At 38.2% G+C, this 14590-nt stretch overlaps 1 protein-coding gene across 5 annotated transcripts in view; it reads right to left on the reverse strand.

Annotated features, from left to right (window-relative positions):
- Positions 1 to 1245: 1245 nt before the first annotated feature.
- LARP1B (La ribonucleoprotein 1B) overlaps positions 1246 to 14590 on the reverse strand; it is a 30810-nt gene continuing 17465 nt past the window's right edge. For all 5 annotated transcript variants that reach the window (XM_062614173.1, XM_062614171.1, XM_062614172.1 and 2 more), the window contains 12 exons: positions 14110 to 14254; positions 13725 to 13899; positions 12764 to 12936; positions 11918 to 12286; positions 10898 to 11012; positions 9813 to 10024; positions 9387 to 9493; positions 8728 to 8888; positions 8265 to 8409; positions 6973 to 7082; positions 6631 to 6758; positions 1246 to 5827 (listed from right to left, as the gene is read on the reverse strand). In XM_062614173.1, the coding sequence (XP_062470157.1) occupies positions 5594 to 5827; positions 6631 to 6758; positions 6973 to 7082; positions 8265 to 8409; positions 8728 to 8888; positions 9387 to 9493; positions 9813 to 10024; positions 10898 to 11012; positions 11918 to 12286; positions 12764 to 12936; positions 13725 to 13899; positions 14110 to 14254 (2074 nt within the window). In that variant the 3' untranslated portion in view covers positions 1246 to 5593. The remainder of the gene's footprint in view (positions 5828 to 6630; positions 6759 to 6972; positions 7083 to 8264; positions 8410 to 8727; positions 8889 to 9386; positions 9494 to 9812; positions 10025 to 10897; positions 11013 to 11917; positions 12287 to 12763; positions 12937 to 13724; positions 13900 to 14109; positions 14255 to 14590) is intronic.

The following is a 14590-nucleotide window of genomic DNA, read 5'->3' on the forward strand; positions in this document are numbered from 1 at the left end:
CCATGCTGTCAGGCTGTGTATGGAAGCTCCTGAGTAGAGCTGGAACACAAAGGAGGGGGAAAAAGTCTTGAACATGAAGTATCCAACCCCTGTTCATGCTGTTCCTTGTCCTCAGGCTGTTATTTTTTCCTTTCAAGTCCCAGCTTTTGAAGACTCTGGAAGACTTAACTGAGGTAAGCTGTAGTTAATAAGCCTATACCAATGCATTTTTGGTGGGGAAAAAATAAGTAACTGAAGGAGAACGATTTTAGGAAATCATGTGATCTACAGCAAAAGCAGTATGTTGTGTGGCACTGATAGGAGGACACTGGAGATCCGTACACGGGTCTCACTCAACCTGTTGCAGAAATTTCACCATCTGTTCTGCTGAGTTTGGAGCAGGGACACTATTAAGTTCATCACTTGCAGATTTATGTCTTGGATCTGTACCTCTTCTTGCGGCGCTCAACTCTGACAAGTCTGCAGTAACAGATACCTACAGACGCATTCTACTGAGCTGTAAACTGTGAAATTCCAGGCAACACTTCTTTTTTTTAATTGCTATTTGAAAAGAAACTTATATTGATGTAAATGAAACAAATAAAGAAAACTCCTCCAGCCGGGAGCTAGAAGTACTTACATCCCAGTTCATCTGGGTGCTTCACGAGGCTGCTTTTTTAGCTAAATCTTGCTATAAAAGGTATTACCCTGCACTTCATTCACAGCATGAAGTACAACATTCACTTTTAGCTTTTGTGCCAGCTGTTACACCTCTTCACGCCACCAAGATGTGAATAGCTGTGGAGTGGGAAGAGGCATTTACCCAACTGTCAAGACAGGACAGTCACAGTACTGTGACTTCCTGACCCATGTGCAGCCTTTTCCTTTCTCTTTCTGAAAGAAATGTGGTGACATTTAATTGTAGTGCGGATACATGAAGGTTTGTATGATTATTGCTACTGTTTTAGAACAGCAACACTACTATTTTTACTTTTATGGTTTAGGCTTGGTTGAACAGCAGGACAGGTAAAGCAGGAGTTCTGTTTTGAAGTAACTTAATGGTACCAGAGAAGAATACAAAATATTCTATGGCAGCAGTATGTTGCATAGACTTAGTCCTGTATTTTGATGTTTAGCAGATCTAAATTAACCTCATTCACCCTACATCCAATGTCAGTAGTGATTTAAAGCTGGCAACCTAGAAAAAAAGTGCTTTAAAGCACACGATAGACTTCATTTTTATAAAAGAATTGACACACAGAATAATTTCAAGTAACATCAGATCCATCAGTACAATTAATGTAACAGTGGTATGGAGACATTCATCCTTGCAACATTTGTGTCAATCACCTGGTCAAAATCCACTATTAACTAAACTGACAGCTTGATACTGACCATGTGTTGAATTGTGTTGTAGCAACATAAGGGAGTTGAAGGGGCTATTTCTTATCATCACTGGAAGCAGAACACACGTCCAGTTTAATATCCAACTTGTTTTCCTAAGCTAGACTTAGCATTGAACTGGTTTGAATAGGCACTTGTTTTGACACTTCTGATTTGTACACTGCTTCCCAAAAATCCTTTAATGTGGCAGGAAATCTATTTTTAAACCTTGATGTAAAAAAAGTTGTACCATGGTGTTAACGTGACCAGAATATCTTAAATTTCCACAAAGAGCTAGAGAGTTACCATTTTAGAAGCTTGTTTCTATCTTTTTATTGAGTTAGATCTACTTTCCCTTGGCTAAAGTTTAAATCTTGTATCCTTCAGAGTTGGACACAACTTGAAGCAGCAGTTTGGCACTCTTTTTCTGGTCTTACTTCGCTCCAAATATCTTAGTTCTAAGTGATTTTGTAACTTTTTCCTGCAAAATCAGGTTTAATTTCATTGTGAAGGATAAGGAATAGTTAAACCTGATTTATGCTTTGAGTCTCTCTTGTAATTTTACAGTAAAAGTTTATGGGGCTTTATTTCCTCCAGGAAATAGAGGCGTTGTTGGGTAGAATAGTACAAAATACTAATCAAGACCTAGTACTTTGAACAGAATGGTTATCCTAGCTCTGCTTTGAGTTGGTTTTGCTTTTTAGGACAGCCTGTATAGGTTTTTTTGACATGTAACTCACTGTTTTAGCCACTTTGGGCTGCTGTGTTGCTGAAGTTCATGTATTATGCTCAGAGCACTTCTGTGATGAAGGCCTTGGTTCTCTCCCATGTTAACACTGCAATACAGGCTGTGGAGAAAACCCTGCCCCTGCCATTGCCTGACAGCTCTTTCAAGCATGAATGGAATGATGCAGCTGTAGCTTTGGCTATTTACCCCTTTTCCTATTTAACATCAGTAGTAACATAAGCCTGGCCTTGAAAGCTAGCTTAAATATGGAAACCAAACAAATTCTGTATGAATGTTACTAGCCAATCCTTCCTCTGGCTTCTTCTACGTTATGATTAAAGGTGGATGTTTACTATCTAGATAGGGCCTTAAGCTTGCTTTTGCAAGAACACGTGCCAAGGTTGGTTCAAGTGCAGGTGAAGAAGGTGTTTATGTGAACTTAAAAACACAAAGAAAACCCCAAACCAAACCCGAAGTGTTCCTCGCCCTTTCCCTTTGCAGATTCTTGTGGTTTTGTGTATATTTTCCTGTACCAGAAGGCAGCAACTTTAACCTGTTCTAGAAAGGTTGTGTCTGGCACTTCAGCCTTCCTGAAAGATTCACAAATTGAATTGTCCCATTCTGCTTACAAAGTTCACTTTCTCCTTTTTGTGACAATCATATTTTACCAACCTCTCACCAAAGCCTACACATTAACGCTCTCTAGGCATCTGACAATAAAGCACCTTCTCAGTGTGGAGTTCCTGTGGCCAGTTGGGATTTGTCACTAGACCACAACCATTCAATTACTGTTGGTATAAAAACTCCCTTTCTCTTGGCTGACTCCAGCCCCCATTTAACAGGGATGAAATCACTGCCCTGAGCTTTTACATATTTTACTAGAAAGAAATCTCAATCAGCTTTGAAGGTTCTAACCACAGCACAACCTTAGTACTGGTAACAGAAATGATTAAATTTCTTTAAAACAGTATAAAATTGCCATTTAAATTGTACTCTGAATTCTTTTGTTACTTGGGTCATACAACAAAGATACCTGACAAGTTAAAAGCTGTAAAGCCCATCATGGGGTTAGGTTTTGGAATTGGACTGTTTACTGCATTTTCATAGTGGAGTTTGTGGAAGTATAAGTTGCAAAGGGATATTGTAACCTCTCAATACAAGAAATGAAGACAAACCTAAACAAGGAAAGGTCTAAGACCTGCTAAGCATTTAGTAATAGTCTACTGTTAGAATACAACCAGTCTTAAGAAAGACAAATTGAAGACTGGCTCAAGTGGACCTAAGATGCATTGGAAAGCATTATGTCCCTGCAACAGGTATGCCAGCTATTGAAAGATGCTTCATTGCTTTAAAAGCCATAGAGAGAAACAAGCTGCTTAGCCAGGAAAGTCTCTGGGGTCTATTCTAAAATTCAGTGGGCTTGTTCTCAGCTCAGCATGCAAACACCAGTAATGCAAGTATCATTTTTGCTGCCTGTCTGCAAGGGGAGAGAGGGAAGAAGATTCAAACCTCAGGGAAGTGAATGAAGGCGCTCCTGAAAGGCAGATGGAGCTGGGTGGATTTTTGTCCACATAAAGTGAGACTAATAGTGAGGCCTACAGGACAGCCCAGCAGGTCAAGTATTCACTCTCCTTGCTTTCCGCCATATTTCTCATTCACCTGTCATCTTTGACAGGTCACATGAAGAAAAATAATATTGAAGAAAGGTGGCTCACACTCCAAGAATCACTTCAGCCATCAACAGGCTGTGTGTCCCTGAGACCTTAGCGCACCAGAAACAACAGGAGTACAGAAGCAAATCTGTGGCACACTCTTTCAAGTCCTTTTTCTTCACACTTTGGGGTGGGGAAAAAAAGGTTGATACACAACACTGTTCAGTTTGCTGCTGTTATAAAATTTTGCAAGATAACACAAAATTGCACACACTGAAAGCTTAATCTGCACATTTCCCAATGAAAAACTGAAAGGAATTATTTTAAATCTATTACTTGTATATACAATTTCAATCCAAGTTTACATTCACATCATTTTCTTGAATAGCAAAAGGCATGGGTCACATCAAACATGACACTGAGATGCATTGCTTCCACATATTTATAGGATATTATTACTTGAAATACTGGAATGTGTTCATTTAAATTCATTTAGAAGGCCACTTACAAAAGACTGGGTAAAATTAATGGAGTTGTTACCACCTCTGAGACAAGTTTAAAACCCCACACATGGCTGCGTACTCAGGTGGGAGATCTTGGTGGGTTAAGGCATTTGTGCTTTATGTCACTTTTTTTACTTCAGAAGTTAACTGAAGTCTTTTCTGCAGCTAACTAACAAAAAGATGGAATAATTCTCACCCTTGAAAGAGACAAGTTCTTTTTCAGTCTTAAAAAAGGGACAAAGTTAGTAAGAAATCATGGGATAAAAGCCTCCCCATTTTTCAGCTACAGAAATGGATTTGTCTGAGCAATTTACATTCGGTGAAATAGTACTGAGACCTGTTTGAAATCATTTGGGCTTAGCTAGCACAGTTTGAGCAGAACTTCATTCCAATGCTGCAAAATAAAGCAAAAAATGAAGTTTACAAGGAATACCTGGTTTCCCTCCAAACGCATTTTTATTAACTTGAAATAGGGAAAAAAAAAAAAAAAGAAACTTTTAAAAATGATGTCTCTTGCTGGAGCACTTGAAACCCATCAGTGAATTCCAACGAAGACACCTTTCAAGCTGAGAATGTGAATACTTTGCTATTTTAACAACCTGCACAAACTGTAGATACTGCTTGTTAATTAAAGACCCTACAAAATCACCAGATCTGTTTTTCCCTGTATTTTTCTGCTGCTTGAGTTATTAAGAATCAGCACTGAAGGAAATACCTGCAAAACTATCCCAGTTATGTCCACTCAAACTCCATACTCAATAAAATACTGTGGAGACCCTGAAAAAAATAGAAACTATGTCTCTAAATAGAATCCAGAAATGCAGTTTCAGACTTAGCTGCACATTCTCAAGTGTACTTTTGCACAAAAGCATACTTTTAATAGTTAAAGAGCAAACCAATCGTGTAGCTCCTTCCTTTACATTTAAGATTCTATATATAACGTAATCTTTTGCTTTGGTAAAATACAAATAATGGGAAAATCTGGGTAAAGAAAGCACAGTAAATACCATGGGTGTATCATACCTTTTTTAAGAAATATGAGCTGAAATGTAAGGCATCCCCAAAGTATTTTTTGCGTATGCAAGGAATGCAGTTGTTTGTAAACAAAAGCTTGAAGAAAGCAATACTGAAGCTAAAGAATCTTCCCCAGGATCCTTCCGATGATCCCAAAAGCAAGAGCAATTCTCCTAGGGTAAATGTTTTAGAACTAAATCCTGTGAAAAAGTGAATCCAATCCTCTGTCTTCCATAACATTTTTAATCACTTATTAGATTGGCTCGCCTTGAAGATCTCCAAACTGAGAGAGTGATGTAAAAGTTGATTCTTAAGGGTTCAAGCTTGTCTTCAGTCTATTTTTCTGGTACATCACTTTCTATAGATTTCATGGCAGCACTGTTACAGCCTATGGATGCTGGCACAGTATTCCCACCTGTAATGTTTCCTGGTGCCTGGGTCTGACAAGCAGCTGTTGGTTTAGTGGCCAGAAGTGGCCTACAAGAATTAGGCTGATATTTCCGATGACCTGAATCCTCATCTGTTGCGGCAACTGGTCTCTTTCGGCCAGATTCTTCACTAATAGGAGGCTGAAAATAAACATTGACAGTCTGTTAAAGGTTTTTCTATAGGGCCAGGTATTTATCTTTTCACATACTCAAGGGATCAAAAAAGAGTATTCCATAATTAGGCCCTTTGTTTGGCCTAGTAATCTTAGTTATTTGCAACTCTCTGATGATATTCTAAAGCTTTCCTGGCCATTTAGCTAGAAGTGCTAATGTGTAATATAGCAAGGACTTTTGACGTTCTTAGAGCATTATTTAATTGTCCACCCCTCAAAATATTTGCCACAACTGGAAAATGGAGGATTTGAGAGGATGATGGTAATGTAGTATACCATAAGCCAGTCACGAAAAGCATGGCAACGCTATGCTCTGGAATCAAACAGCTTAAGTGTTCAGCAGTCAACAGGAAGGATGCAGTGTATCTGGCATATGAAGTCTCAGCAAAGACCATGACTGTCACCAGTCATTCAGATATGATAGTGGAGCATGAATTCATTTACCACATTCTTAAAAGGGTACAGGAGTCATCAGTCTTACCAGATGACAGACAACCTATTTTTTGCTATTTAATTACACAATGAAAATACATCAATGCTTTTTACATTTCAGCCACCACATCTCAGCACTGGACTTTGGCTCGAAAAAAGAACATTTAGATGTAAAAGTGTATATTTAATTTGAATTTAATTTTTTAATCATGCTGTTCCGAGTCATTAACAGGATTTGTAAAGCTGCCTTTCTGTGCAATGACACACTGTTCTCAGTTTACCTTGCACTAGAACTACCTGTACACCAAGTATTTATTGAAAATAAGTATTGAAACTTACGTCCACTCGGAAGTCCTCCAGTCTCTTAAATTTATTAAGGTATTCTTGCAGTTTGGGGTCAACCGCTGGAGTCTTGTGCTGAGAGTATTTTAGATAAGCCCAAAATTTTTCCAGTCCATATAGCTGACCTAATAATGGAAAAAGGTAATTTTACCAATTTACAAAGGTCAGATTCAATTAAAAACTTAATTATTCACTGGTAACTATATGCTTAAGAGAACTGAAAAGGAACATGAACAAAAGCTGCTCCTGAATTGCTTAACAGGTCAGTGTCAAGGAACTGGGGTTATCTCCCATCTAAAGCCTCCCCAGTGTGAGCCATGACAGGGCTGTGATAATTACCAGCTTCATAGTCTTTCTTTGTTTCTTCTTGGAAATCCTGGAATATTTCTTGCCTGAATTTCTTCTCTAGGCCATAGCTGTAAAATCTAAACAAGCATTCCAATCCATACCTGCAACAGAACAGAGAGGTATGAAAAACTTGCACATGTGCTCCTCATTCCTCAGAAGGATGACAGTTTTCAGTCTCTCCTTGTATTTAAAGTAAATGGCACAATCTCATTTTACCCTTCTCATGAAAAACACTTCCTTGTGATTGATTTTTATTAACTTACTGTTCTGAAACATCTTCACAAATAAAACTGACTTCAGAAAATCAAGGTTATCCGCCTGTTTCAACTTCCACACATACAAAATGGAGACAAATGCTTTCACATCTTTGGTATGTCTGGGTGCATAAACAGTTTCAACAAAACCAACCATTGTGGGTCAGACCAGAAGCCAGCCCTAACCCACCATCAGGTGCAAAAACCTAGTGTGGAGGGCAAGACTCTGTCCTTTAAGTACCCACACAATGCAGAGCCAGGGTTTCTGCCTCAGATTTGGTAACACATGGTCACCAGCGCTGCCTTGGGCCTCTAGGTAACTGGCACCTCCTCCTGTTCTGCATCACCTTAGTCCCTTTAAGAGCCTTCTGAAGTTTCTCCTGTTAAACGTATCCTTGGATAATCACAGAGCTTCAAGAAAGCTCAGAGCAGAGACACAAGATGTTATTAAAGCCACCTCTGCACCCAAGGGGCTATCACTCTGCAGGCTCAGACAACACAACCAACCTCCGGGATTTCCATAGCCAGAACTTAACATTCAAAACCCTGGGCTACCTTGTCTCTGTAGCTAAGAATGGTGAGGAGAACTGAGTGAAAGATCAGGAGCTGAAGAAAAGATCAAAGAGGTGAAGGGACAGTGGTCATTTCAACTGGTACTTTGGTAAGCAAGAAGTAGTTTGAACAAGTTGAATGAAGTTAAAAATGTCTTCACCTATGGAAGGGATAATCTTAGGAGTATTAGGCAGTATAGAGCTGACTTGTCACGGTCAACAAATTGCAGGACTTTGTAGCATTCAGGACCAATTACAAGTCAGGAAATGCTGCACGTTTAGCTATTTATCTGCAAAGCACAAATACATACAAAAGGTTTTGGCTTTAAAAGAACTTACACAGAATGCTGCTTTAAAGATTTACATAGAGCCAAAGCCAATACTAAAAACGATCAATTCAGATACATGTAAACTTCTCAGTCATTAAAAGGAATGGTAAGACCTCAACAGTATGTAACTTCCAGGAAGAAGCGGATACCTGTAGTGTTCTTCTGCATCATCCAGAGCAAGTTGCCTGAATTCTTCATACATTTTCTTGTTAAAGTGATCTCTCAGAAAAAAGGACCAGAAACGAAAAAGTGTGTTCATTTCCTGGGACTGGCCAATTCCCAACCGTTTCCTCTCTGGAAGAAAAAAAGGGGACGTTAAAAAAAAAAAAAAACCCAGCCTACTTTTAATTCTTCAGCAGAATAAGTGCTTTTCCAGTAGCAATAAACAAGCAAGATCTTCCAGTAACTTGTTTAAATTTCAGTGTAATTTTTTTGTCAGGGTGTGTAAAGTTAAATGGAAAGCAGAGGTCATAAAATAGAAGCATCAAATGAATTTTGCTTTCTTTTCCCAAGAATAATGAAGTTTGAGGAACAATGTAGAGAAAATTGGCATCAGAAGACACCTGGTAAACTCCACCTAAAATTTTAGGAAGTGCATTTAGCAGAGCTTACCCATTAGACACCTTCGACGGTATTTGTGGTACACCTGTTGAGTAAAGCCATTTTCTTTTAACAGTTCATGAGAAGGATGTTGAAATTTTGGAAGAGAATTTGGGGTACACCCATAACTCCCTGCTAGTGGAGTTCCTTCTGAAGGCGAAGTATTGAAACTCCTGAAGGAAAGAGAAAAACCCACCACCAAAACATAAATGTATTTCTGTCCTTTAAACAGAATGCTGCTCTACAATATCATTTTTCAACCATTCTGTCCGAATAATATGGTCACCTAATGACCACTACAATGCACACATGGGGACCAGTCATCTGCTTTTGGGGGCACCTCAACCATAATCAAATTCTGTGCTAGTATGTCAAAACAACCCCAGGCAGTTTCAGATGATGATGACTGAACATTGCTGTAATGTCTGATTTTAAAGAACAATTTAAAGGCAAAATCACTGCTACTATATCATGAATCAACAAACAACATTGTGAACATAGTCAGCCTAGCTAGCTTACTTCTGGAAAGCCTTGTATTCTAGGTTTTGTCTTTCTTCATTGCTCTTTACTTGCTTCCACTGTATTTGTCTTTTCTTACAGCCTTCTCCATTAGCAGTGGGAAATAATGACATGGCAAACTAATTTTCTAAGACAAAATTAAAAGAAATTACCCCACAGAGGAAGTTCTTGGCCTGTGGTCTCTGGAGTCCATCACCCAGCCAACATGGGATTCTAAGGGAGGATTTGTACTGTGCCGTGTTTTTCTTTTTCTTGGAGTCTAAGAAAGTAAATCAAGCATTTATTTTCCCAATTTGATTTCACTCATTCCCTTCCTCTTAACACAAAGTTCTGAAAATTTTATATTGTATTCTAACACATTAGAAAGTCACAACAGTCCAGTTTCATAACCTAAAGGACTTTTAAGAAGCATTACAGAGAAAATGTGGAAACCATTTTATAGAAATAAAAGAGAATTAATATGGTAAATATTTTGAAGATAATAAAAAAAAGTATATGCTTGTTAAATTGTGGAGACAGAAATGAGTTTTATAGGCTTTTTTTCTGGTTTAAAAAATATATTACATCTTTCCATTTACCTTTACATCAATGGATTGTGCTTCTTTAACAACAGGGTAGAACCTAGGTGTTTTGTTGGGATCCTGCAGCCTCGGGGTGCGAGGTGTTCGTGGGGTGAAGCCAGGGTGAACACGGGAGGAATCTGGAACTGCAGTTGGCAGTGACTGAGCTACTGCTGCTTTTGGAGGTACTTCAAAATTTAACGAATTACAAGTCAGCTCCTCTGCCAAACCTATATGCAGGAAGGAGAAAAACTTGTTTTCAAGAGAGATTTTGGATTTCAAAGCCTAAGCTCCCCTAATACCTAGGATCTTAAAGGCCTTTCCTTTCCAGTTCAAGGAAACTACATCATCCCCATCAAATTAACAAAAGCACTTGGTGCAGAAGCAGTACAAACTGCTCAGAATTACGAAAAAATGTTTCAAGCATGTCTTTGCTAGTAAATTTAAACCCACTTCTTTGTTACCTGCTTGTTCTCATGCACCTACACTAGCAAAGTAATGGAAAATAAATGTTGGTGAAAATGTAACCACGTTCTTGCTTTTTTGTGAGGTGGTAGGTTTAGTGAGGTGGTTTTCTTCAGCTACTATAAAGATGCTATTAGCCTGTATCCTAGTAAATGTGAATACTGTATCAGAAATACCTCAAAAGGTAAGATTTGGACATTATGACTGCCCAGTAAGGTCACAATGGAAGTAGAAAATTATTCTAATTTCCCTCTTCCCCAACCCCCCCACCCCAAAAATCCCAATTTCTAGAAAAGTTCTCACAACATCACTAGCTATTACTTTACGCATTGTAAATGCCAAGTTAAACACAAGGCATCTGCTGTTGGTATATGCTGACAACAGAACACTGCCTTTTGATGCTCATATATATCATGATAACTGTTGGTACCTGCTTCTTCTAATTCAACGGAAATCTTGCTACTGATGAACGGCTGACAATTTGAAGAAAAAAAAAACACAAGCAAACCAAAAAACCCATGAAAGTCCCTCAGACTACTGAATGAGCCAAAATTAAAACATTACACAGGCAGGAGTCAACACACCTACAGGACTGTTCTTTATCCCAGAGATTCTGAACACAAACATGTATTACTTACCTTTCTGTAACTCTGGAGGAACTTCCTGGGTTGGATCAGCAATTCGTTCTGGTGCAAGACTATCACATTCTTCTTTACTAATGAGATTTAGCTTCTTAAAGTTCTCAATCTCTTGCTGAATTAAAGAAAGCAGATTGTAAATGCAAAACATGATAATGGATATCATCCAGAGAGAAACAGGTGAATTTCATACAAGAGAAAATAAGCAAGCCATAACTGACACACAACTACCCATACCCAGCCAGTACAGATTTATTTTTTTTTAAAGGGAGATGGAAGGGGTCTCTAGCACACACTGTAAAAGTTGCTGCGAGCACTGTGTAAAAAAAAAAAAAAAGCAGCTCAGGCTACATTGGCTGAAAGCAATAGTTATGCCAACAAATGGGCAAACGGAGGCAAGTAAGGTCATCTATATACAAATTTTCATAGATAAGAAATAGAAATGCTGAGATCCTGCCCCTTGCCAAGCCGAAACCCATCCTTTTCTGCAATAAGCATGCCAAGGAAGGTCCTAGCAACGCAGATGAGCAGAAGAGGCCCTGCTCCCTCTCTCAGGCTACATCTAAATAAAAGCCAGTATTTGTAATTAATGTGTTCAGCTATAATAAAATAAGGTGTGCAATCTGAAGTTCCATTTGCTCACAGAGCTATCATTCCAACAACCTACAGGGCAAACAAAAAGTATAGTATAAATATATAGTATAAAACTACTTCAAAATGAGATATTACTTTCCTCCCTTATTAACTCATCACAAAAACATGCCCTCCTCTTTCCATCTGGTAGTGGTTTGCAGATGTTACAAAACTAACAATTCGTAGAACAACACAACACTGGAAAACTTAAACCACCTCCAAAATGTTAAAAATAGTTCTAAAAAAAAATATTAATTCAATTGTTTTGGTCACATCTGTCATCAGAAAAATTTGCTGGTTATGCTTTTGACTATAACAAATGGCCAAAATTAATTCTGGAGCTGTTTGGACAAGTATGATTTTCAGGTCGAAACCAAAGACGGTTACCTTCATCATGGCATCATTTTCACTCTGTCCCATCCACAAATCCTGCTCATAATAGTATAAGCCATCATTAATAACTTTAGCAAGTCCTGATGTAATTTTTGCATGGCATACATGGTTGACAGTATGATCTCCAGTATGTTTTCTCATATATGGTGGTGTCTGTGTTACAATCAAAATCTTGTTGACGTCCTGATCATCAATTTCGTAATCGGAATCACTGTCTGACCAATCAGTAAATTTATTCTTCTGACATTGAATTTGTTCCATCTCTTCATCAAACAAAAAATCAAGTTCTTCTTGTTCTTGCTCTTCTGAAGGTGGGGGTGGCTGCTGTTGATCTGATGTTTGATCAGGCATAGGAATATTTTCCTAAGTTGGAAAAAGTGATGCATTTTGTATTTGAATTAGATAGTGATTATCCAAATGAGAGATAAATAGGACATGCTAGAACATCTTCAATAAATGGATGTATGGGAATTAGAAGCAATACAGACACTTCTAGATGTTTATTAAGTAAATTACAGTTCTAAATAATTCTGCCATAAACTTTTAGAACAATTATCGATGCACATTACATTTTTCAATTATCAACAGGTACAATAGTCCCTCAGCAGAAAAAAATCCCACCAAAACACAAACAGTATTTCATTTTAGTGAGCTCTGGATCAGGATTCTAAATGCACTTCGTTATTCCAGGTCTGGCAGAATGAGAAGTACACACACAAACTGTATTGCATTATCAAGCATAATTTAAGTTGTGAAAAATCTTGTTCGATGGTATAATCTGAAAGTTGACAAGTTTTGTATTTGTTTATTTAAACATGACTTAAAGGTTTTCCATCTTACCTTTAGTTTGACGGTGGATGCATGATGCCTCTTCTTCACTTCTATCCAAGGTTCAGAGTCCAAATCAGGTAAACTTGTAGACAATCCTTTAGATATTGTCTGAAAATTACTAATTTCAGTGTTTTCCTTTGGACTCAGTAGGCTTTCCATTCTTGGAGAATTTGGTGCAGACTCTAGCAGTGGAATACACTAGTTCAGTTCCTGTTGTAGGTTGGTTTGATTCTGTTGTGTTTGTGGGGTTAATTGTTTCACTAGTCTTTCTTTTAACTGCAGCCACCATTTTTCTACCCTCTGGTTAAATGTAACACTAATCAGCAGAATTAATTTTCATTCTTAGAAAATAGCTTCACTCAACACTTTCAGAAAACATCAATTCTAACAACTTATTTATATGGAAAGTTTCTAACAGTCTAAGAGAAATTATGTTTTACCCAGAAAACAAGGAGAAGGAACATCATCAGGGATGTCTTCCCCACACCATCCACTAGCTTTGTGGATGGGCACCTAACTCAGTCTTCATTCTTCCCATTTAATACCAGCCAATATTTTAGTAAAATATTTCCTTGCCAAGGCTAGTTGGCAAACAAAGCCGTCTCATTATTAGTGCAAATGAGATCCCCATCCAAAATAAGGATGCACCAAGTAAAGAGTTAACCTCCATCTGCTACCAAAATGAAGCAGATTTTATAACTAACTTGAGCTTACTAGTACTACTGCTCCTAAGGGACTTAGTCCACCCTACTACGTTCTGGAGAATGGTCACAGCCATAAGAAACAGCTTCATCTACTTCACAACAGCCATGCCAGCCATGTGACTTAGCAACTGGAAGGCTGACAGGCATACCAACTGAATCTACCATTACCAAACGTACAACTTCTATTACGAAATCAGTATTGAGGCAAACTTCCTAACTTACATACAGATCCCTAAGCTTAGGTTTCCAAAAAATAAATCCTTTACCAGTATGTGAGCCAAAACTTTGGCCTGGTATGAATTCTGGACAATTGATGAGCTGAGAAAAGTCAGTTGGTGGCAGACTGCATGGAGGAGGACCTGGAATTGGCCACTTTTCTGGATCAACCCTTTTTCTCAGCATCTGATCCACAGTTTCAACTTCTGTACTGTCCTTTATGGCCTGTGTAACAAGCAGATAATAACTATAAAAACTTCACATATCCAACACCATCCAAAGAAGAAAAAACCCACAAGCTTTGCCACTTACAGCCTCTTCATAAAATCCTTGTAATTGAAAACAGAAATCTTTTAAGTTCACATCACTGACTGTAAATGGCAGTCCAAAATTAACCAAGCAACTTTCTACATACATACTTCTGAATTATTTTACCTCTAAAATGAGTGCAGCATTCGTAGTCAGAGCTTGCATCCGCCGGAAGCTAGCAATCAATGAAACAGGTAGAAATCCTTGTTGGTCCATCTTTCTCCTCAGAAAGAAGTCTCTTTCCAAATTTTCTGCGCTGAAATAATACTCACTGTGGAAAAAAACATGCAAAGATGAGCCTATTATAGATTAAAGAAAATCCTAAAATAGCAACTTAAAGGTTCCTTGTTAAAGCCTTCCATTAAAAACAGAGCATACTTGTCATCAACAAAATCATTCTTTCCACAGATGTGCCATTACAAGCAAGACTAACAGAACAGTACGTGTGCGTGACATGTGAAGACAGACTTATGAACCAGTACAGTACACAAGGGTATAAATCAAAGCCTGGTTACATCTGCATGTATGAATTGCATAAGGAAAAACTACACTCAGTTTTCCTTTCACCCATCCCGTCCCTTATTACTTACATGGACAGAAGAAAATA

Source organism: Pezoporus occidentalis, unplaced genomic scaffold (assembly GCF_034315485.1).
Source record: "Pezoporus occidentalis ecotype Australia unplaced genomic scaffold, CSIRO_AGI_Poc_V1 ctg172, whole genome shotgun sequence".
NCBI lineage: Eukaryota > Metazoa > Chordata > Aves > Psittaciformes > Psittacidae > Pezoporus > Pezoporus occidentalis.